This window comes from Athene noctua, chromosome 8 (assembly GCF_965140245.1).
Source record: "Athene noctua chromosome 8, bAthNoc1.hap1.1, whole genome shotgun sequence".
NCBI lineage: Eukaryota > Metazoa > Chordata > Aves > Strigiformes > Strigidae > Athene > Athene noctua.
Genome location: NC_134044.1, coordinates 29,881,949 through 29,903,101, shown reverse-complemented (window position 1 = coordinate 29,903,101; position 21,153 = coordinate 29,881,949). Strand labels below are relative to the sequence as shown.

General features: G+C 49.9%; 1 protein-coding gene across 4 annotated transcripts in view; it reads left to right on the top strand.

The window, feature by feature from the left end:
• The first annotated feature begins 484 nt into the window (after positions 1-484).
• MED12L (mediator complex subunit 12L) overlaps positions 485-21,153 on the top strand; it is a 134,459-nt gene continuing 113,790 nt past the window's right edge. For all 4 annotated transcript variants that reach the window (XM_074912727.1, XM_074912725.1, XM_074912726.1 and 1 more), the window contains exons 1-10: positions 485-611; positions 6,990-7,094; positions 8,851-9,042; positions 10,673-10,832; positions 13,974-14,143; positions 14,736-14,846; positions 15,265-15,534; positions 17,520-17,669; positions 18,199-18,298; positions 18,477-18,613. In XM_074912727.1, the coding sequence (XP_074768828.1) occupies positions 513-611; positions 6,990-7,094; positions 8,851-9,042; positions 10,673-10,832; positions 13,974-14,143; positions 14,736-14,846; positions 15,265-15,534; positions 17,520-17,669; positions 18,199-18,298; positions 18,477-18,613 (1,494 nt within the window). In that variant the 5' untranslated portion in view covers positions 485-512. The remainder of the gene's footprint in view (positions 612-6,989; positions 7,095-8,850; positions 9,043-10,672; positions 10,833-13,973; positions 14,144-14,735; positions 14,847-15,264; positions 15,535-17,519; positions 17,670-18,198; positions 18,299-18,476; positions 18,614-21,153) is intronic.

The window sequence follows — 21,153 nt, the reverse complement described above, 5'->3', positions numbered from 1 at the left end:
GCCCCCTCCTCAGCGCGCAGCCGGGACCCGAAACTCCTCGGGGCAGGGGCGAGGCGGCGGGGAGGCCCCGCCGGGGGCGATGGTCGGGCCGCGGCCCCCTCCCCGCCGGAGCGCGGCCGGACCCCGTGCCCCGCGCCGGCCGCTCCTCACCCCGAGGGAATGCCCCATCCGCTACAGTGAGCCCGCTTCCATGTTCCGGGCGGGCCCTAGGGCGGGCGCGGGGGGTCCCTGAGGCTGGAAGGCGCCCCGGGGGGAGCTCGGCCACCGCTCCCCCCCGCCCCGTGCCGGCTCCGGGGGGCGCCCGGCCCCGCTGCGGTGCGGGGGGCTGTGGGCGGCCGCGGGCAGGAGCGGGGTGGGCCGGGCCGCGCCGCCCCTGCGCCCGTCCGCCGCCGCGGCGCAGCCCGCCCCCGGCGCGGCGGGGGTGAGGCGGGGGGCGAGTGCTGCTCCCTGGCGCCGGGAGCCCGCTCCAGCGCCCGCCCGCCCGCCCGCCGCGCCGGCGAACATGAGCGATCATGGCCGCCTTCGGGCTCCTCAGCTATGAGCACCGGCCGCTCAAGCGGCCGCGCCTGGGGCCGCCCGACGTCTACCCGCAGGACCCGCGCCAGAAGGAGGTGAGACCGCCCGGCCGCCCCCCGCCCGCCGCCGGCCGCCGCCCTCGCCTCCCGGCCCGGCGCCTCCCCCGAAACTTTTGAGCGGTGCCGGGCGGCCGCGGAGCCGCCCGCTGACTTGCATTTTTCTGCGGCGAGGCGGGGGCGGCGGTCCCGCTCAGCGCGGCCTCGGCGGCCGGGCTCCTGCTGCGGGGCGGCGGCCAGGGCGGAGGGGCCGGGCCGACTGCCGGGAGGGGCACCCCGGGACATCAGCGGCCCGTGAGGGGCCCCCCCGCCCGAGAGGGGCCCTGAGGGCACCCCCGACCCCTGCGGGGCACAGCTGCCTGCCACGAGGATCACCCGCAGGCCGTGAGGGGCACCTGCAACCTGTGAGGGACCAGCTGCCTGCCGTGAGGGGCACCCCTAGCCTGTGAGGGGCTCGTGAGGGGACCCCAGGCCGTGAGGGGACCCCCGGCCCATGAGGAGCACCCCCAGGCTGCCAGAGGCCCCCCAGCCCGTGAGGGCCAGGGGCTGCCCGCAGGTGAGCGGGGCCTCATGGGCCGGCTGAGGAGTCCAGGCCTGTTTCTGACCTGAGGGCAGTGACCTGTGATTGGAGGCACGAGAGGGCTGTTGAGGGTGTTTGGAATTCAGGAGATGTACCTCAAAACTGCAGGGTGGAGGCGATGGCTTCAACTCCAGCGTCAGGCCATGGCTGTCCTGCCTGGGTTCCGCAGCCAGACCCCTGAGAGCCGCCCTCGGTCGGTGCTGGGGGCGAGTGGGTGCCGCGACATGGCTGACAGGTCTGGCCAAGCCACGGGGTCGGTTGTTGCCTCACCCGGGCCCTGCTTCCTGGTCTCCATCCCTCTCTGCCAGCCTCCCGGCGGTGGGTGGAAGAAGCCTCTGGTTGGGTTTTGTGACCAGGGTGTCTCCCACAAAGCCAGCGGGTCTCTCCTGAGGTTCGCCTCCTGTGCTGGGCTGCGACTCGTGGACGAAGCTGTGTGCGGGTACACCTGCCTCTCGTGTTGTTGCTCTGTGGTGTCCTGGTGTTCTCCTGGTGTTCCTGAACGTCTTCCATCCCGGTGAATTCGGGCTCGGAGAAGTTGAGGGGTGAGGATGAGCTTCAGTTAAACAGAGCAAGTACAGCAGGGAGCCATGCGACACTCTTCACGCTTTGCTCTCCGCCTAGTCTGTTGTCCTCTCGGTGAGGCTTCCAGAAAGGATGCTAATTAAGGGCAATTTGTTAGTCATTTATGAGCATTATCTGGTTCCCATGGGCTGGAGAGCGCTCATCAGAGAGTGACTATTGGTCAGTGCTGGTTGACCCGTTTGATTGTGTTGGTCAGTGTTGTGGCTTTGACAACACGCGATAAAAGATGCGTATTCAAGTCCATTACTAACCCTTTGAGATGTACCTCAATTTTCTGACCCCTCGCATATCTCTGTCTTTTCACCCTTAGGCCACTACTCATCCTACTTACAAACTTGACGATTACAGTAGCTAGAAATATTTTCCTAACGTGTATTTTTTATGTGTGATCGTGACCAGGCTGGCAGAACTGCATCTGAACTCTGCTATGACAATGTATGGAGATGAATTTTTAGCTCTGGACTGTTGAATATTTTTAGTCAGGTGGTGGATTGATTCTTGCAGACACGTTTATAAATACGCAGCAATAAGAATGGAAGTGGCAAGTGCCCAGATGGTTAATATTTAAAATACATTTCATGGGTGCATTAGGAAGTACAAAATAACTGCAACGGGCTTGTTGTTATTTGCCATAATGTCATTGATTGAAATGTGGCTTGGGGAAGTTCCTTCCACGTGTATATGTGTTTGTGTTGCACAGGGCGTTTCCAGACACGGTCCTGTGCCGTCCCAGCCTTCGGGCTGGTGAAATCTGTCACTGCAAAAGGAGGCAGGTGCGGAGTTACAGGTCCTGGTAGAGGTGGGGACAGGCTGTGGTGACACTGGTGTTGCTGACTGTCGCCCTGTGCCTCTCTCAGCTCCCTCTCTGCCAGGAGCTGGCAGCTCCAGGGCCCCTGGGCTCCCCAGTGCCCGTTCACCTCTGCAGGGTCCCCCCCTGAAAAACTTGGGGTGAGGCTTCGCCCCGGCGAGTTGGGCAGGGTGGCGAAAGGGAAGGCTTCAAATTGCACAGCACATAGCTTCTGCTTGAATGCAGTTACCTGCTGGGGCTGCTTTTAACACCTGATACTGCTCTAAAAGAGAAGGATGAGGAGGAATTAGCTCTCCTTGACTTTCTGTAATGTGTTTTCTTTGAACCTTGGACAGTGCTTTGCACATTGCTTCTCTGTGTGATCAGCAATCCCTGCTGCTGGTTATGGAGCAAGAGGTAGCGCTGGGAATCATGCCCTGGCAGGAGCAGCTGAAGGCAAGTGTTAGAATACACTTTTTTCCTAACGCTTCCTGTGATCTGAATTGTTACCGTCTCCCTGCGTTGGATAAATATAATGCAAATCGTGTTTATTACAAGACAAAGATGTAGCCACTGAATGTACCATATCATCAGGGTCAGATCCTGATGGTTTTACTTGTGAGTAATGCTTTTAACTTGTGTTGAATTCATTTCAAAGCACAAAAAAGCACAATCAACATCATTTTATGCTGAGAAACAGCCTTCAGACAGAAGAAGTTTCATCACCTTCTCTGCACATGCTGCACAGGGTTTGACCGCTCCAGGGCCCTGTTCTCTGTTTACAATCACTAATAGCCCAGACCACCCTCTCACTGGTGGAGTAGGTAAAGTAGTTGGAAAAAAAAAGTAAAGCAGTCTCCATCCCTGGAGGGGCTGAAGAGTCGGGCTGATCCAGTGCTGAGGGATCTGGTGGGGTTGGGAACCGTCAGGGTGAGGTTCATGGTTGGACTGGAGGACCTGCAAGGGCTTTTCCTTGATGATTCTGTGACTCTGTGAAATTTCTGTCAGGCCTCTCCAGCATTATCCCCTTACGCCAGCTCAGAGTCTCTCTGGGCCCTCCCGGTATCTGTTTATAACAGTATGTCGCCTTCCTTCCTTGCTTCTGCCCGTGGTTGGCTGTCGGGTATGGCTAATCCTTGCTCGTGACTTCTGGCCGTTGATTCGGAGTGGATAATGCTCCTCTAAATGTGGTTATTTCTCTCTACTTCATGAAATAGAGCTTGTTTAGTAATTTGTAACTGGCACTGTATTTTACACCGCCTCTTAGGGAGTTATTTTTTGATCTCGTTGTTCAAACCAAGCCCAACATCCGATAGTGTGAGCTGAGTGGGAGTGGAAGGTTTGTGCTGCAGCAGGTACCCTGCAGGTGAGCTCCTGGACCTCCCCGCGGAGGGTCTGCGTCTCCAGGCTGACGCTGGGGTGCTCTGGGCTGCGGAAGGTGCGTGCCCTGGTGTAATGAAAAGACACGAAGCAAAAGGTGGAGCAGGTGAGGGGATTGAAAAGTAATGACTGGTTAAAAACATCTGTTTTGTTGATTTTGCAAGTTTAATGTGGATTTCTCTTAAAATTCTCGTCTGCAGGAAATTTTTGAGGTCAGGGAGAAGAATGCCTTTCAGAAATGCCTTGTTTTTGCCCGTGCCAGTATAGCTCTATATGTTGTGTGTTTGCTCAGCTCAGATGTCAGAATAAACTGGCCAGTTCCTGGTGTTTCAGGACCTTCATACATCATTAGCTCGCGGCTTTTCTCTTGCTCGCTTGGTGCTGCAGTGAGCAAGTGTTACTGCAGCAATAAGGGAGCAGGAGAATGCTTAAGTTGAAAGAGCTCATTCCTGTTAATTAAAAACAAATTAATATGGAATTATACAGTCCAGAGCACGCAAGAGTAACAGCTCAGTGGCCCTGGCAGCGGTGGGTTTTTCTCGGTCTGTTTGAGCGCCCTGGCTGGGCCAGTGCTACAGGTGGCCTCTGGACAGGCTTTGCCAGACAGGCGGCTGCGCTGGCCTGAGGTCCCACACGCAGCCTTAGCGTGGGGTCCGCTCCCCGCAGGCTGCCCCGCGCCGGCGAACGTGGCCTGGGCGTCCCGGGCCTTCGTCTGTGAGGGCACATGCTCTGTGCGCAGAGCGCGGCGCGTACAGCCGCGGGGCTGGGCTGCCCCGTGCGGGACAGCTGCGCCTCAGACACAAATGAATGCAGCTTGGGCCTCAGCGTTCGTTTGGCTCTTTAAAATTGCAAAAGGGTTTTAAGCCTTGATCGGGCTTGCTTAGGGCCCTGCTTGACGTTTCGAAAGGAAACTCGGTGTCCTGCAGGAGCGCCGAGGACCAGCGTGCTGCGGAGCGTGGCCGGCAGCGACAGCAGCGTGCCGGGCTCCCGGGCCCGTGCTCCGGAGTGGGCTCACAAACCCAGCGGCGCGGAAGCGGGCTCAGCCCTGGCAGGTTCCCTGCTCCACACTGTGGCTGTGCTGGTGTCCGGCCTGTCTGTCCAGGAAACCTTCCCCTCTGCTAGCGGCCAGCTCTGCTCGTGGAAAAGGCCCTGGAGCTCTTAATGGGGCTGGTGCAAGCGAGCTGTAATGGGAGCGCCTGTGAACATCCATTTTATTGTTGATTTGTTTGTAAAGGTATCTCTGTGCATTGTCTTCACAGATGACATGCCTTTTCATTTCTAGCTAGTGTTTGGTTATGCAACCCTTCTGTGTTTAAAATTTCTGAACTACTGCTGAAGGCAGGGAGAAATCCGAGCTAATAATCTGAGCCAGACAAAACCAAAACACTGATGTGTTTGTGTTGTCAGTCCATCCGCAGCTTGTTCCTACAGTAGTGGTAGATATAGCAGTACAACATACGGTTCTTGGTTATTTTCAGCATAATGATATCTAGACAGCTTTTTTCAAAGGAGGAGAAGTTTAAAGATAACAGACCTGGGGTCATCTGTGGAAATGGCACTAACAGTAACATATATCTCCATCTGTTTGCCATTTACCTTTTATTTATTTGCTTATAATCTCTTTGATCACTTTCATCCCTGCCTTTATTTGTGTTTTCAAGGCTGTCTTGGGGATGGTGTGGGTGGAGGAGCATTCCAGCACTTCTTGTTGATTTAATTTAAAATTCATATGAGGCTTGCTAACTTCATAAACCCTAGAGAGCTTAGAGTCCTTCTTGATACATTGCCGTCTCCTGCGTTACTCCCAGACTCTGCAAAAATACCGAAAAGCAGAATGCACTGCAAAGCGTAAGAGAAAAAACTGAATGGAAGCTGCTGGGTCTGGTTTGGGGGAGACATGTTGCTCCAAGCTGGTAATAAAATCTTCTAGTAAAATCATGACATTCTTAACTTTATTTTCTCCTCTTTGGTTTGCTTGGTGGCACGGCAGCTGCTCTTTGTTGTCACAGGTGATTTCACAGTCATCTCGGGGGTTGCTCCAGTGCCTCACCTGCTGCCACTTGAGCTTGGGCTGGGTGCCTGTGGTGGCAGGGGACCGGCACGCTGGGGAGATCTGTGCCTCCTCCTCAGAGCGGCATTAAGGCAAACAAACCAGCTGAGTTCCCGTTCCCGTGGTGCAGGTAAACCTCTGTCTGGCGGGCGTGTGATCCTGGATGAGTGAACGAACTGCAGCTGCCACGGAAGAGTATTAATGTTGGCCAAGGTGCAGGGAGAGGGGAGGATGGGCCTCGCTTAGGAAGTGCCAGCCTGGGTGTGAGGGCTGGGATGTGCATTTGTGCCTGATGCTGCCGACCCCACTTCTGTCTGTTCTGTTCTGGCTGCAAACAGGGCCCAGCTAAGCCTGCTTAAATACTGATATGCAGCAAAAATGAAGGTGTGTTGGTAGTGTAGCATGAGACCAGTAGCGCTTCCACTGCGCAAGTAACTCCAGGAGAAGTGAGTTTAGTTGCAACAGGGACAGATGAAATTATTTCTGTTAGAGGTGGTCTGTTTCCTATTTCAGTCGATATTCTCAAACGGTGGTTGTGGGGCTGCAAACCGAGAGTGACGTTTTTAAAGTCAGCAAAACAACTGTGCAGAAAGGTTTGTGTTCTGGGGGAAGGATGGTTCCAGTGAGCCCAGTGTGTGTGGGGGGGAGGATGGTGTGCAGGATGGCTGGTGACTGGCGCCAGCTCCAGGAGGAGGATTTGGGGGGGGCGCTGGGGGACGCTCCAGGTTTTGTGAAGGCTGCCAAGGCCTTGTCTCCTGCTGTCCTTCGCAGGGCCAGCAACCCTCTGTCAGCAAAGCAAGCGGCATCCTTATCAAGTTACGGCCTTGGAGCCTGTGGTGGGACTGGAGGGTAGGAGTGGCATTGTGTTCCCCCCCACTGAAATCCTGTGAACGTGCGAAGGGCTCTGAGGGTTCGGGGCAATGCAGAGCGTGACGTACTAACAAATACATGAATTTCCTCTCTAAAAATGTGCTTCTCTGCATGATGTGACTTCTTACATTGCCATTTCATTTTTTGCCCTTAAAACATTCTTTGCAGGATGAACTTACTGCAGTGAACGTGAAGCAAGGCTTCAGTAACCAACCTGCCTTCTCTGGAGATGAGCATGGATCTGCTAGAAACATCGTCATTAACGCCTCAAAGGTAAGGCCGGGCTTTTCCATCCGAGTGTGTTCACTGAGATTGGAACCGAGCTGCCAGGGGTTGTACTTGGTTCTTGACTGCTTTGCTTTCTAGTTGGAAGCCTTCATGTTAAAGTTAGTTACAGAACTAATATAAGAACGCTGAGCTACCTACTGGTACCAGTCTTCAGAGGAAAAGATGGATGCCAAGAACAAACCAGAACTAGCACACGTCACTGTAGAAGAGACATTTATTTGCGCTCCCGTTCTTTCTTTGCTTCACTCACAAAGGCAGCAGTGCCTCCTCCCATGGAAGCCCCTGGTATTTCCACATCTTTAGCTTGCTTTGCTCTTGCATCTTTTTCATCGGGCTGTTTTCTGCCAGGAGAAACTGGTTGCTGAGGTCCAGGTAGGTCTCTTGGAAATATATTCTTGCACTGTTTAGTGAAATTTAGCTTAGCTCTCCTGTGGTTTGGGGTTTGGGGTTTTTTTTTTGAGAGTCAAAGAAGTGTGAGATACAGAAGAGCAATAAAAATCACAGTTACTATCCTCCAAATTGAATATGAGCCGTTTAGAAAAAAAAATAATTCCAGTATTTCTTTGAGGAATCTGTCCAGATTCATGTATGCTTTTTTTTTTTTTTCCAGAAAAAATAATTTTCTGCTGTTTGACTTTTAAAATATATAACTATAAACAACTTATTGGAAAACACAAATTTCCTTATACAGTGATGCTCTGTTATTCTGGCAGCAGAAGAGTTACAAGGAAATGACAGGGTTGCTATTGTTGAAATGTTAAAGGTTTTCCTGTTCCATTCTTCTGATCATGTTTTCTAGAATTGTTACCTGCAGGCACTTTCTGTCTTATATTTTAATTATTTGTGTTTTGGGTATTGAACATAATGGTTTGAAAACTAAACCAGAAATTCACAAGGAAGGGCTTAATTATTTGGAAGATTTAAGCGTAGAATCACCAAAATAAGTTCAGTATCTCCTAAAAGCTTTTCATATATTTTAAAATTACCCAGTTATGAATGTATTTACTAGAAGATCAAACATTTTATGCTTACTGACAGGCCTGAAAATTAATTTCTATTACAGTAATTTTGAAAAGTAAATAAGCTTACATCAGAAGTAAAATCCCTATTGAGTTTTTTTCTGCTGTTTTGGGATTGAAAGTACTGGGGAGGCAAATCTTGCAAAGCTTTCCACTCTGGAGGTATCGTGTGGTAGCGGAGGTGTTCTGAACAGAAGGCAGAACTCTTCCTAGCTTACCCCAGTCTCTGAAGTTTTGCCTGCTCTAACTGATGATGGCAAGACAATGGGGTTCCCGTGGCAGTGTGGTTTGTTCCAAATTGAAGTGAAAATCATGTATTTACACACTTCATGCCAGGGTAAAGCGTAGAAGGGGAGTTTTGGGGACACTCTCGGGGTGCACTGAATGGGGGCCCATCCGTCTGCCGGAGGGCTGTGGCTCTGGGCACGCGCAGGGACCCGGCCTAGGTGGCAGCTGCACCTCTGGTGTCTCGGCCTGCTCGCCTCTGGCTCGGTTTTGCTGACCCGCAGCTTGTACAGTGACAATGCACAAGTGTCGCACAGGCGCTTAATTGTGAATCCATCCCCTCGCTGCAGGGAATGGCCACGTGGTCATGTTGGATTGAGAGCCCGGACTGGAGCGGTGGCTGCATCTGTTCAGGTGGAAAGCCTTTGTGCATTACTGTATGGTAGATGCCTACTTACTGGGTTGTCATATATGTTTTGTCTTTTTTCTCCCACCAGATTGGCGCTTACTTTAGCAGCATACTCGCAGAAAAGCTAAAACTTAACACTTTCCAGGACACAGGAAAGAAGAAACCACAAGTAAATGCCAAAGACAACTACTGGCTGGTCACTGCTCGGTCTCAGAGTGCAATTCACAACTGGTTCACAGATTTAGCAGGAAGTAAACCACTGACTCTTTTAGCAAAAAAGGTATCAAAATACTCCTTCTCTCTTACTTGGCTATTGGATTGTACTGGCTTGGGCTGTAGGAGTAGGGTGGTATGGCAGGTGGTGCTGGATGAGGTGCGGTGCTGGGGGCAGCCGCTGCTGTGCAGGGTGTCCCTGTCCCCTCTCTGCAGGGAGGGTGCCTGGGCGAAGGGGAACATCCCATCTAGCTGGTAGAAAGTTCCTCTGAGTGTCTGTATTTCAGCTCAGGCGTGTTCATCTTACGGACAGCCAGATTCTTTGCCTCTGTGCTTCACTTCAAGGGTCTCTTTCTCAGGTGAAGGAACAGAAATTCTCCTGTCTGGCAAGGAGGCAATCAGCTAGGAAGCCAGTGCATTCGTAAAAGAACCTGCCTCTAACTCCAACCCCTTTGCATGCTCTTCACATTTAAATTTGTATTTGTATTAACAATCTTTGTTAAATGGTCTTATTAGTTGCATTCTTGTTGAAGTTTTCATTAAGGAGAAGAGTTCTTTCTGCTTTGTAGCAGTCTCTGTATAACTGGAGAAGGCAATTCTGAGCTATCTTTTTGGATGCAGCATGCTGTTAAGAACAGCAGTACCAGATAAATTTGAAGTGGTCATTAATATTCATCCAAGGTGGCGTCTGGAAGTCAGTAACAAAGGTGCTGTTATTCACGCCTTTCTTTCCTGAAGCTCTGTGCACAAGCAGCTAACCTTACGGTATCTGGGAGATATTCTGAAGTATAAATGAGACTGACAGAGGGAACTCTTATTCCAAGACGGTTGAGCATAAATGGATCAAAATAACAGAAGGTACAAGTTCCACCTGTTTTGCTTGTTGCTGTGCAGTTGGTGAGGACCAGTAGAGCCACCAGAAAAACAAGAGCTTCACACCCTAAGTTTCTCCCAAACTTTCTGAGAGGTTAACTTTGTGACTAGAAGTGCTACAGAGACTCCTTTCATAAATTTTCTTCTAAATAACCAGATTTATAAACCTGCTGATAACAGTACCTAAGGACGTTAAGGCATTTGTGCCTCCACTGGCTGTGAAATATCTTATTCTCATATATGATGCTTTAAAAATGCATTTTAAAGTGATTCTACCTTCAGGCAGAAAGCTGTAAGGGTTGCTGTGAGCAGATCGTGTGACTCTTCGCCTGGGAGTCTCGCAGGCCAGCCCCGTTGCGTGCGTGGCCAGTGCAGGCAGCGTTAGCTGGCCAGGCTGTTCCCTGGCACGCTCTGGTTGTTGTGGGCACCGGGGAACCGGTGGTGTCTGTGTAAGCGAACCCTTTCCCAAACCCTCGGTCTATCGCTGTTTTCCAGAGGTCCTGAGGATCAGCTCGCAGGACTCTCTGCACGTTGGGGGGGGGCCTTTGGCTGTGTCGAGGTTTCTAGTGGCCCTCGGTCTCTGCGCGGGGGAAGGTGCTCCCAGTGAAAGCTGGGGGGAGTGTGGGGCAGTGTCTCTTTTTTGTCAGGCCGCTGTTTCCATGTGTCCAGACAGAGGTGGTGCTTGTGCAGCGGGTTCCTGGGCTGGCGAGGGCGTCTGCCGCTCCCCAGGCGCCATGGGCCTGAGCCCAGGAGCCCTGGGCTAACAGGGGGTGCCGGCTGCTCTCTGCTCTCTGTGCTCTAACTTCCTTTCTCTTTCGTTTCAGGTTCCTATTCTCAGTAAAAAAGAAGATGTTTTTGCTTACTTAGCAAAGTATTCTGTGCCGCTGCTGCGAGCGGCATGGCTGATCAAAATGACATGTGCCTACTATGCTGCTATTTCTGAAGCTAAAATCAAGAAACGCCAGGCCACTGACCCAAATATTGGTAAACAGACATCTCTAATGTCTGAATGCATAACGATAGCTGAAGGGGCCGGCTCCTCTTGTTCATGGCCTTGGTGTTACCAGGCATCCAGAGAGGAATCTTTGTAGTGGGAAGGGGAATAAAAATTCTTTTGAATCAGTTTCACTTAGAAATGTGTGTCAGAGTACCAAGTGCCATGCAGCATAAATACTGCCCTGCTGGCTGCTGCTCCTCCCAGCTGATTCCTCCCTGAATCCCCAGGCGCAGTCAGAGGGGTGAGTGCGCTGCCCCTTCGCCACCGGCACCGCGCTCTGTGGGGTGGGCAGGGTGGCAAAGGCTGGACTAAGGTCACTGTTACTGGGGAGGGAACAGAACTGCAGATCTAGAAAGCCTGGGATGAAATGTGAATTTCAGAGCTTGCTTTTTAGAACACAGGTGGCAATGTATTTAATTTAAATACTAACCTCAAATGATGCTGTCTGGCACTGAGCCAGCGGGCCACGCAGTGAACACCTTTAAGCTGCTCAAAGGTACTTTAACTATTATCAAAGTTGTAGTTTTACTCTCACAATTTACATACGCTACCTACAGTTTTGCAGCTGTCTGGAATGAATGCTTTACTTCTTTGTCCTTGAGATAATTGTGCTCAGAGCAGATAATTTCACTGCCGATTAGCAGTATCTCTGGACTGCTGTGAGAAATGTCTGCTTCTTCCTGCCAACTCAATCTGTTGTTTCTTTCAAACTTTGCTGTTGCTTTTTTTTAAATATGTAGACTCGTAACACCTATTTTCACTCTGAGTTCCTAGTTACAGCCCCAAAAGTTTATTTTCTGTGTTTTAGCAAATATCTTACATTTGTTTTTTGGTGATAGTTTTAAAAATATTTTTACAAACCAGTCTGATTCCTAGAGGCAGAGAGAAAGGGGGAGGCAATGCATGTGGCTGGCAAGAAGGGAGGGAGACACCTGCCCATCTGCCTGGTCAGGTCAGTGCCTCCGCTGGGGCGTGAGCTCTGGGAGGCTGCGGGGCTGGGCTTGCTCCGCCGTGCTGAGGGCAGGGCTGCTTTGGTGGGGGATTAGCACAGTTCCCCACTCCTCCTTCCATGTGTTCAGGCTCCCTTGAGCTGCTTCGGTGTTACCGAGCAGAGCTGGGTGACTCGCTCTTTCCTTCTTCAAATTCCCCTCCCGTTCTTTGCACCGAGGGCTGCTGAAACAGCCTCTCCTTCCAGCCTCTCCCATGGTCGTCCCTCTTCTCTTGAACGACATAAGCACTTCTGGGGATAGACCCGAGCAGGGGAGCAGGCGGTGAGAGCAGGCTGATTGCTTTCTTAATCTGTCACGAGTAGTGCTGCTGGTTGGGGGAGCATCTGCGGCTCTCCAGAGGGGTTGCAGCAGTGATGCTGTGCACCAGGACCAGGGCTGATCCTCTGCCTGGCACGCGGACTCGTTCGGGTGTAGTTAAACACCCTCCTTCCTGCTTGTCTGGGAGTGGGGGAGGAAGGAGGAGGTGAGGAAAGCTAAGGTTGTCCCCTCTGTTGCGATAAATTGATCTAGACCTGGTTTGCTCTGGCTGGAAGTAGTAACTCTTTCAAGTAAAAGGAGTTTATGCTTGCTGGGAAGGTGTGTGGCAGGGGTGTGGGTTGGGGGGCTGGCAGGGACCCCTGCTCTGGCTCTGCTTCAGGCTGGCACCGTGGCTGCACCCGCTTCACAGCGAGGGTGAACGGGACCGGTAAGGGTCTGTGGGCTGAGGTGCCCCTGACTCTTATCAGCCAGTGTTCTGAGGTGGGTTACTGAAGATGACGTCCGCTGTCCAAATTCCCTGTTCTGCAAAGGTTGCTGAGAGCTTTTTGGGAAGTAGTTTGCTGCGTGTTACTGAGCAGCCTTTGACAGTTCCCCAAATGTTTTATATCTGTGCCTCAGGTAGCAGAAAGGCAGTTGCATTGTTTCTAACTCAGTGGCACTGAGATATTGGTAATTGCTTTGGGAAAACTATTCTTTCATACTGTCACATGAAATCAGTTTGAAGTAGTGGATTTGGAATTGTTTTTCTAAAAGTGAGCAAATGTTTGAGGTAAATGTAGTTAAACTGCTCTGTGAAAACGCTAAAACCCACTAGCTTAATACAGAAATTGCAGTGGATTTGGATAGGAAAACATCTAACGTATAGTCTGTGTATGTTGACAGAGCTGCAAAGGGAAAAAAAGAGTGAACGCGTTAGCTGAAGTCTGAGGTGGGTAGTAAACAGCGAAAATAGTTGTGTTTGAGTGGTAGTTCCTGCAACTCTGACAGCAAACAGGCTTAGGTTGTCAAAGCAACTGCATTATGTATTCATAAAAGAGTGTGCTTTTCTCAAATACGCTGCTTGCTGATTAAATACAGCTCTGTCAGATGTTTGTCTCCGAGACATTAACAAACACCCTTGGTTGTTGCAGCTACTGTTAAGAGAATGCACTCCTTGCAATTCCTCTTTCCCCAAAGCTTTAGGGATATGACCAAGCAAGTTTACTTTTTTCACTAATTTATCCAAGTTACACTATATCGAGAATCACTGCTGAGCAGAGAGAAGCTGATCATTTTTAATAGGTTTGTGTATTTGCTGAAGAGCACCTACTGACTTATCTAGGACAAAGGGAAGATAATCAGTCGTAGTGGCAGAGCTCTGCGCTGTGCGGGTCACTGTGACCTGAGAAGGTGCTCTTCAGCTTTTGCATTCTTGTCAGTGAAAACCTGGAGGAGATGTTTGAGTGGTTACAGAAAGAACAGTTTTGTATCCCATTGCTCTGCAAAGTCCCGTGGAGTTTTATGCTGGCTGTATATGGAGGGGGAGGAAAAGGGAGTCAGGGTCTGGATGGAAGGGAGTAATGAAGTGTATTTCTCCATTTCAAGGCAGTTTTGAGGCCGCACGCTGAAGTCTGATGGGAGCGAGGGGTGACTCCCCGAGGCACGGGGGTGCTGGGCTGGCAGGCGGCCGGCGGGGCTGGCCCAGCCCTGCCCTGGTCCCCGTGCCCAGGGAGCCCCCGCCTCAGCGCCCCGCGCCCCTGCGCCAGCGCGCTGAGGGAGTGTCTGATGGCAGAGGCTGTGTCAGTTGGGTCCGTTCTCACTGTGAGTGCCATTCTTGTCTTCTACCACCTGAAGTGTTCTCATTGTAAACTTCTTTTGCAGAATGGACTCAAATTATAACCAAATACCTTCGAGAGCAGCTGGCAAAGGTTGCGGAGTTTTATCATGTGGCTTCCAGCCAGGGCAGCAGCTCCACAGTGATGCCTCAAGAGATGGAACAAGCCCTGAAGCAGTGGGAATATAATGAAAAATTGTCATTTTATATGTTTCAGGTAATATTTTAAGAAGCACATGTTTTGTTTGGGGTTTTTTTTGAGGTTACCATTCTTGGGATGTTCAATTTTAGAACTTAGTGGTAGCTTTTGTCATAAGACTTGCATAAATTGTAAATGCTAAATAATTTTAAAGGTTTGCTTGCTGAAAAAGCTTTGATTTGCTTAGTATGCTTGATTGCAATTGCAGCCATGTGCTCAATTATTCTCACTTCTATATTATCCCATCTTTTGACGGTGTTTTGAATGGTTGTGGATCAGGCTGAGGCCCATGTGGCACGTGAAGCCTTGGCTCTTAGTGTGGTTGCCTGGCTGTTGGTTTCCACATGGTTCTAAGAAACAAACTCTGGTTGTTTCTACCCAAGGACAGAAAGAGCAGAAGGGTTACTGGGAGGGAGCTGCCCACCAGCAGTGGCTCGGGCAGGGTGCTGCTGGCAGTCGCTGCCCTGTCCGTAGGCTGCGGTGTGTGGTGAGGGCTCTGTGCGCGGGGGACAGTGAGAACTAGACCAGAAATGAAATAAAGCCTGTCATTGCACACTGCTTCTTCAGCGCTCCCACTTAATATGTGATGTGCTGTTTTAAATCCTTTAAGGAAGGAATGCTTGAGAGACACGAGTATTTGACGTGGATACTGGACGTTTTGGAAAAAATCAGACCCACTGATGATGATCTGCTTAAGCTGCTGTTGCCCCTAATGTTGCAGGTACATGTGTGTTTTAGAGCCAAAATCAATATAAGTGTGACTCATACATGTTAAATGATTTTATTGTTTGTGGTGGTAAAATATGTATGGACATTTTTACTTAGGACATTTAGGGAAATATATTGCATGGTGAGTGTTTGGAAATTATAAATACCTTAAAAATGTTCATGCTTTATAATCCTTAACTTGAACTGGTAGAAGGATTCTGTTACTGTAACTGGTCCTGGAGGACAGATGAAATTTTTGAGAGATGGAAGTATGGATTTACATTTGAGCTGTTCTTTTATTTTTTAACTTCTGGACTCTTAAATATTGGAGGTCATCCCTTCTAGCTTATGCATGTTCAATGTTAGATTGTTACAGAAAGTGAATACATGGAGCAGACCGTGTAGTAAACAACGCATTTTTTTAATTTCAGTATTCAGAAGAGTTTGTTCAGTCAGCTTACCTATCCCGTCGCCTTGCTTATTTTTGTGCCAGACGCCTATCTTTATTGCTAAGCGACGGTCCTAACCTTGTAGCCGCACACTCTCCTCACATGATTATTGGAGCCAGTAACCCTCCTCTGGCAGCCCCCAGCCCGCCGGCCGCCGGCCCCATGGTGAGCCCAGTACAGCTGGCCTGCTCAGATTTCCTCTCCTGCCCTCAGCACCGTCCACTGGTCTATGGACTTACTTGCATGCTGCAGGTAGGCCAATGCTCTCTTCTCTTCGTTTCCAAGGCCAGAGCCAGGCCGGTTATTGGCAAGCAGAGTGTTTTGGGTGGGGTGGGGTGTGCTAGTTGTGGTTAGAAATGTGCCCGTTAAAGGGTGAGGGCCGAGTGGGTCAGGGGAGCGGGCAGGCGGGTTCTCCACGCCCAGGGAAGCGTGTGCGTCCGTGTGTCCGTCCGCACCTCTGCTGCGGGACAGAGTGGCTCGGTGCCAGGGTGGCGCAGCCCGTCCCCTGCGGTGAGCCTTGCTGGCGGCGCTCTGCGTGTCTGTGAGCCCCGTCCGTGCGCGGCCAGCAGAGCCGCTCACAGCGTGCCGCCGCCGCAGGCCCGGCCACGGAGCCTGGCCTTGCTTCTTCCGCCTTGTTGCCGAGGCACGGTGCCGCCACAGGCCGCTTCGGTTTGGTCTTGTCAGGATTTTATATGGCTGTATCAACTTCCAGAGTTTTTAACACCGTGGAAGAGAAGAGACTGTTCACTTGTCCTTGTTGCTCAGCAATAGCAGAATTGTCAAGAGAGTAATTATTTTCTAAAAAAAGGACTTGTATGACGAGCTGTGGTTGTTTGCCTTCCCGAGTGCTGACCTGGTGAGACATCCCCAAAGCCTCCTGCCGCTGCCCGTGCCCTGGTTTGTCTCTGGGGCTGTGTGGGGACGGCCCGGGGGAGGCCCCGGCCGTGTGCTGGTGCCCGGGTCACGGGGCTGAGGCCGGCAGGGACCTCGCCAGGTGGTGTCACCCCCTCCCCGCCCAGGATGGCGCGTCCCACCGGTCTCCAGCCCCCGAGCTCTGCGGGCGGGCTGCGGGGTGCCGGCCCGTCCCCGCAGCGACCGAGCGAGCGCTCTGCGGCTCGCGGCTCCCTGGCCGGGGCTGACGCTCTCCCCCAGCCGTGGCGGTGCGGGGAGCGCCAGGCCTGGTGCGGGGAAGGCCCGGTGGGTGCTCTCTGAGGGGTGCTGAGGTGCCCGCGTCGGGGGGTTCGATCCGTCTGGCGCTCGGCATCCATCTTGAACACGGGTCAGTCCCGGGAGCCTCAGCCTTTGTCTCCCTCCCGGGCTGCTGGGTGCTTGTGCACTCCGGCAGCTTTACAGCTTCTCCTCCTAGCAGCGCTGTAATCCTTGTGCTTCCCGCGCTGTCTGGGTCGGTCTGTGTGTGTTTGCTCTGCTCTCTGCTCCTTTTTCTTGTGCTACCGAGCGGGTCCAGAGGACGGCCTGGCTTCAGACAGGCTCTCTGCCTTTTCGGAGGAGCCTTTCTCCGGGCAGTGTTTTTGCCAAGGGGCTGCCTTGCAATCCAGATCTGGACTGGGGGAGCTTCCCCAGCAGCCTCAAAAATAAGCATCTATAAGATGAATCACCTTCCATCATTTTTGGTGATATTCAAGGTCTGACCCCAGAACACCAAGGCCTGCTGGTGCCGCTCCCTACGGTTCCCAGTGCCACAGGGCAGCGGGTACCTGCTGACAAGCCCTTGTAAAATGTTTTGAATCCTGCCTATGTGAGATCTTCTTTTGAAGTCAATCTTAAGTTTGTGGTGCATTTCAGTGACCCTTTTGTGCTTTAAAATCTTCACAGAGAGTTGATTTTAACTGATTTTTTAAAATTTTAATTTTTCACTTGTAGCTTCTCTCTGTAAGCTGAACACCAAAACTTCCTTTCTGTAAAGCCCCTTCAGGTTTCGCAGGGAGGATCGGACCGATCTTAACCTTTGGTGATGTTCTTCGAAAGCAATACAAATGGGAATTGAACACCTATATATTTACATTCTTTTTTAATAATGAAGAAGGAAAATAATATATTAGTTGAATTTCCTCAAATGGATGTTTTAAAGTAATTGTGCGTAGGCCTGTCTTTTTGTTTCTTTCACTGCAGTAGTTACAACAAACGTGATCCTAGTCTCATGGGCTCTTATTGTCAGTATTGTCTATCACATGTGTTTAGAAAAAGAAATTACTTCTGTTTTGTACTATTGCTTGCAGACTGTAACTCTTTGTTGCCCAAGTGCCTTGGTGTGGAATTATTCCACAAATGAAAATAAGAACATTAATCCAGGCTCACCTCTGGATTTACTTCAAGTTGCTCCATCTAGTTTACCTATGCCAGGTGGAAATTCAGCATTTAATCAGCAGGTAAGCTTTTTTCATTGTCACATTAGTGAGATCTGTTTTATATCCCAAATAATGATTTGGGATCATTAGGATTTACTGCCAAGTTTAGGTATTTCTGTAGGTCTAGAGTAGTGTTGTGCTAGTTTGTGATGACCTTACTTTGTACTTCATCCAGGTGCTGATTTTGTGAAAATACCAGGAATTTTATTTACTTTCAGATGTTTTCTGTTATTAAACCACAATTACTTTAAGATGTAAAAGGGCAAACAAGAGGAAGCTTGGCGTACTGTATTGAGATGAGACTTTTCAGGCACGCTGAAAGTTAACTTTTGTTGGATGGGATACCAGGAAAAGATGTTTTAGTGTACAAGAGGATTTGTAACAGACAAAAGTGTTTGAACAGAACATACTTCAGTTTGTTGTTCCCAAATGTAGGGAGTGTTGTGGCACACCATAGGGTACCTTGCTCCTGCTGAGAAAGCTGTCACAAGTTGGAGGTGAAAATCGAGACTTCCCACCACTAGCTAATTAGCAGCTGTCTTTTTTACAGGTTCGGGCAAAGATTTATGAAGTAGAACAGCAGATAAAACAAAGAGGTCGTGCTGTGGAGGTGCGGTGGTCTTTCGACAAGTGCCAAGAATCAACTGCTGGTAAGACAGCTCAAAATGAAACCAGCAGTGGGAGCTTTAGGATTTACATCTGTTCTTCTCTGAGTATAATCCTGTTGTACCAGGATTAATTCTAGTAATAGAATTGACAGATAAATGCAATGCAGCGTCAACCATTGTAAATTTATTTTTTGTGTGTCCTCCTAACTCCCATCTCTAGGGGTCACCATCAGCCGAGTTTTGCACACCTTGGAAGTGTTGGATCGGCACTGTTTTGACAGATCAGATTCTAGCAATTCCATGGAGACACTTTATCATAAGATTTTCTGGGCAAATCAGAATAAAGACAACCAAGAGGTAATGGCTACACTCTCCTCTCACTTGATAATCTGTAGACAATGGATTTTATTTTTACTTATGAGAATTTTGTGTGCGTGTATTTGACACAAAAGCTTTGTGTTTTCTTGATGTTATTTTTTCTTGACCACCTGATGTTTGGTTTGTTAGGAGAAAACGGTTCTTTGCTGTTATAACTGAATTCTTCAGTGCTACGTACTGTAAACCTCATTTGGGAGAAATGATCAGGGTTATGTGGTTTGTTTTTTGGGTGCTGCCTAGTTAAACACGGGATTAGTGTTTGATAACAGCTCTTACATCTATTGTAGAAACTAGTAAATTGATAGGTTATTACGTATAGTAAAATATTCTAAAACTGCATACTCTTACATTTTTTGATATTTTTACCTGTGCTCCTAAATCCGTTTTCAGAGATCATGAGAAACTTTATCTGAAATCTTTAACATTTTACTTTTTTTTTGTGCAGTGCAGATGATAATGTCACTAGGCATATGTATAATGTCAAACTTTTGAGTTTCCTTGGAAAACGTTTTGGGAAAAAAGGAATAGCCAGCTTTAATAATACACTGTTGAAGTAAAATTTTAAAGTGGAAAGTATTAGTGAATATGTCATAGCTGCTCATGTTAATGTTAAAAAAACTTTTATGCAAAATAGCTTGTTTTTTGAATGCACCTGTTTTTTGTTCATGGCTGTGTTCTCAGTGATTGATGGCCTCAATCCAAGACCCTCTGTTGCACAGAAATACTGCATAATAACTGTCAGCCAGCGTTTTAATGACTTTGCAATGAGCAAGCAGAACATAGTGTCGGGGGGGAATGTCTCTGGCAGCATTTCCAGAGATACACCTGCCCACAAACCCTGTCTGTGAAGCTCAGAACTGGTAGGGAGGAGGGAACTCTTGCCAGAGTTGTCCTTCTGATTCAAATACACTGTTACAGCTGTGAGAGAGCACCGGAGGAGGGAGAGCTGTCCAGGCAGGTGAAGTGGTTGGGTGTTCTTAACCCTGATGCTTGAATGGAATCAGAAGTTCAACACAGAAGTTATTTTGTAATTTAAAATGGGTAGGGTGTGATATGCTTTATGGTTTCCATGCTAGCTTTTTGTTTTCGTCTGCTTTTGGGGCCAGGTGGTGTGGTTCTGTGCTGTGGCTCTTCTGCAGTTCTATTTGTATCTTTTTTTCCTTCTCCCTGTCTGTATTTCAAAAAGTTTTTCTGAGTTCCAGCTACAATTGTGCTAACAAACTTATTTAAAAAGGCAGTGGTAGGGAGACTTCTGAATGTAAGCTAGCCTGGTCTGCTGTTAGTTACTGCCTTTGTCTCATGGTACTTTATGACTTGAGGTTGAGCTGCTTGAAAACAGCTCTCAAGACATGGGCTCCTCAGTTCTGGGTACCAAACGTTTTTATGAAGGGCTGCTTGTCTCCTAGTGGCATGACATTTTCCTCCGAGGTGGAGAATGCTGAGTAGGGGTAAAGCGTTGCCGTACGTCAGTGACACGTGCCTGTGTTTGCGCAGCGGTCACAGGAGGCTGCAGGCAGAGCAGAAGCAGAGAAGATGCTGACCGCTTCTGAGAGAAAGAAACTGAGCTTTGAAAGTTTCGGTCTTGCCTGACTGGATCTGGAGCTGATAGGAAATTAAACTTTTAAATTATCTGCAGGTTCTTAACCTCCTCTGGAGTTTTCAAGGCTGTTAGTTGTCACTTGGCTCGGGTAACTCGTGGCAGCTAGACAAGAGGTTGCCTTGGGATGCTGAGTGCCCGATGGATGGTACTTTTGACATTTGCAGTGCCAAAGTTACACCTGAGTTACTGGTGGAGCGTTTTGCTGGTGGGCTCCCAGGTGGGCTGTTGGGGGGTGAAGCCTGGGCCCATGCCCTGGCTGAGGGCGGCGGAGCCACTGGACAGCTGCGGGGTGTCAGTGCCTCCCCGCACCCCCTGCGCCCCCGCTGCAGCGCTGTGAGGTTGAGCACGCGGGGATGTCACCACATGCCATGCTGTTTGTCTCTTCTTGTCTCTGTTTCCTTCCCCCTGAATAAACTCTGGCTGTTTTTTCTTGGCAGAAAAGGCCGGAAGTTATGAGGTCGTGTACACTCTGTTTTCAGCTGGCAACTCGTGTGAGCCTGCAGGGACTTTTATTTAGTAAATAAGATGCCCATCACTAGGATGTCTGCTTACTGACGTAGTTATTTAAAGCAAAATGTACTTTGAAGGACAGCTATCTGCCCCTGTTTTGATGTGAGCCCGACAAACATGGTTGGAGCCTATTTCCTGTCTGTTTTTCCTGTTGGATTGCAAAATGTTGTCGTGAAGGCTGAGCAGGTACACATGAGAGTGGCAGTGCAGAGCGCTGGGCACGTGCTGGGATGGGAGGGAGGTGGCTCCTGCTGAAAGCTTCGGTTCTGAGAGAGACTGAAACCACACAAACGCGCCCAGGATGCTGCTTTCATACACCTGTTGATTTCTTCAGAGTTGTTTTAATATATAACTCATGGTTCCAAGTATCAGAGCAGAAGGGCCCTGCAGGGGGAAGAGTTGCTTTTCA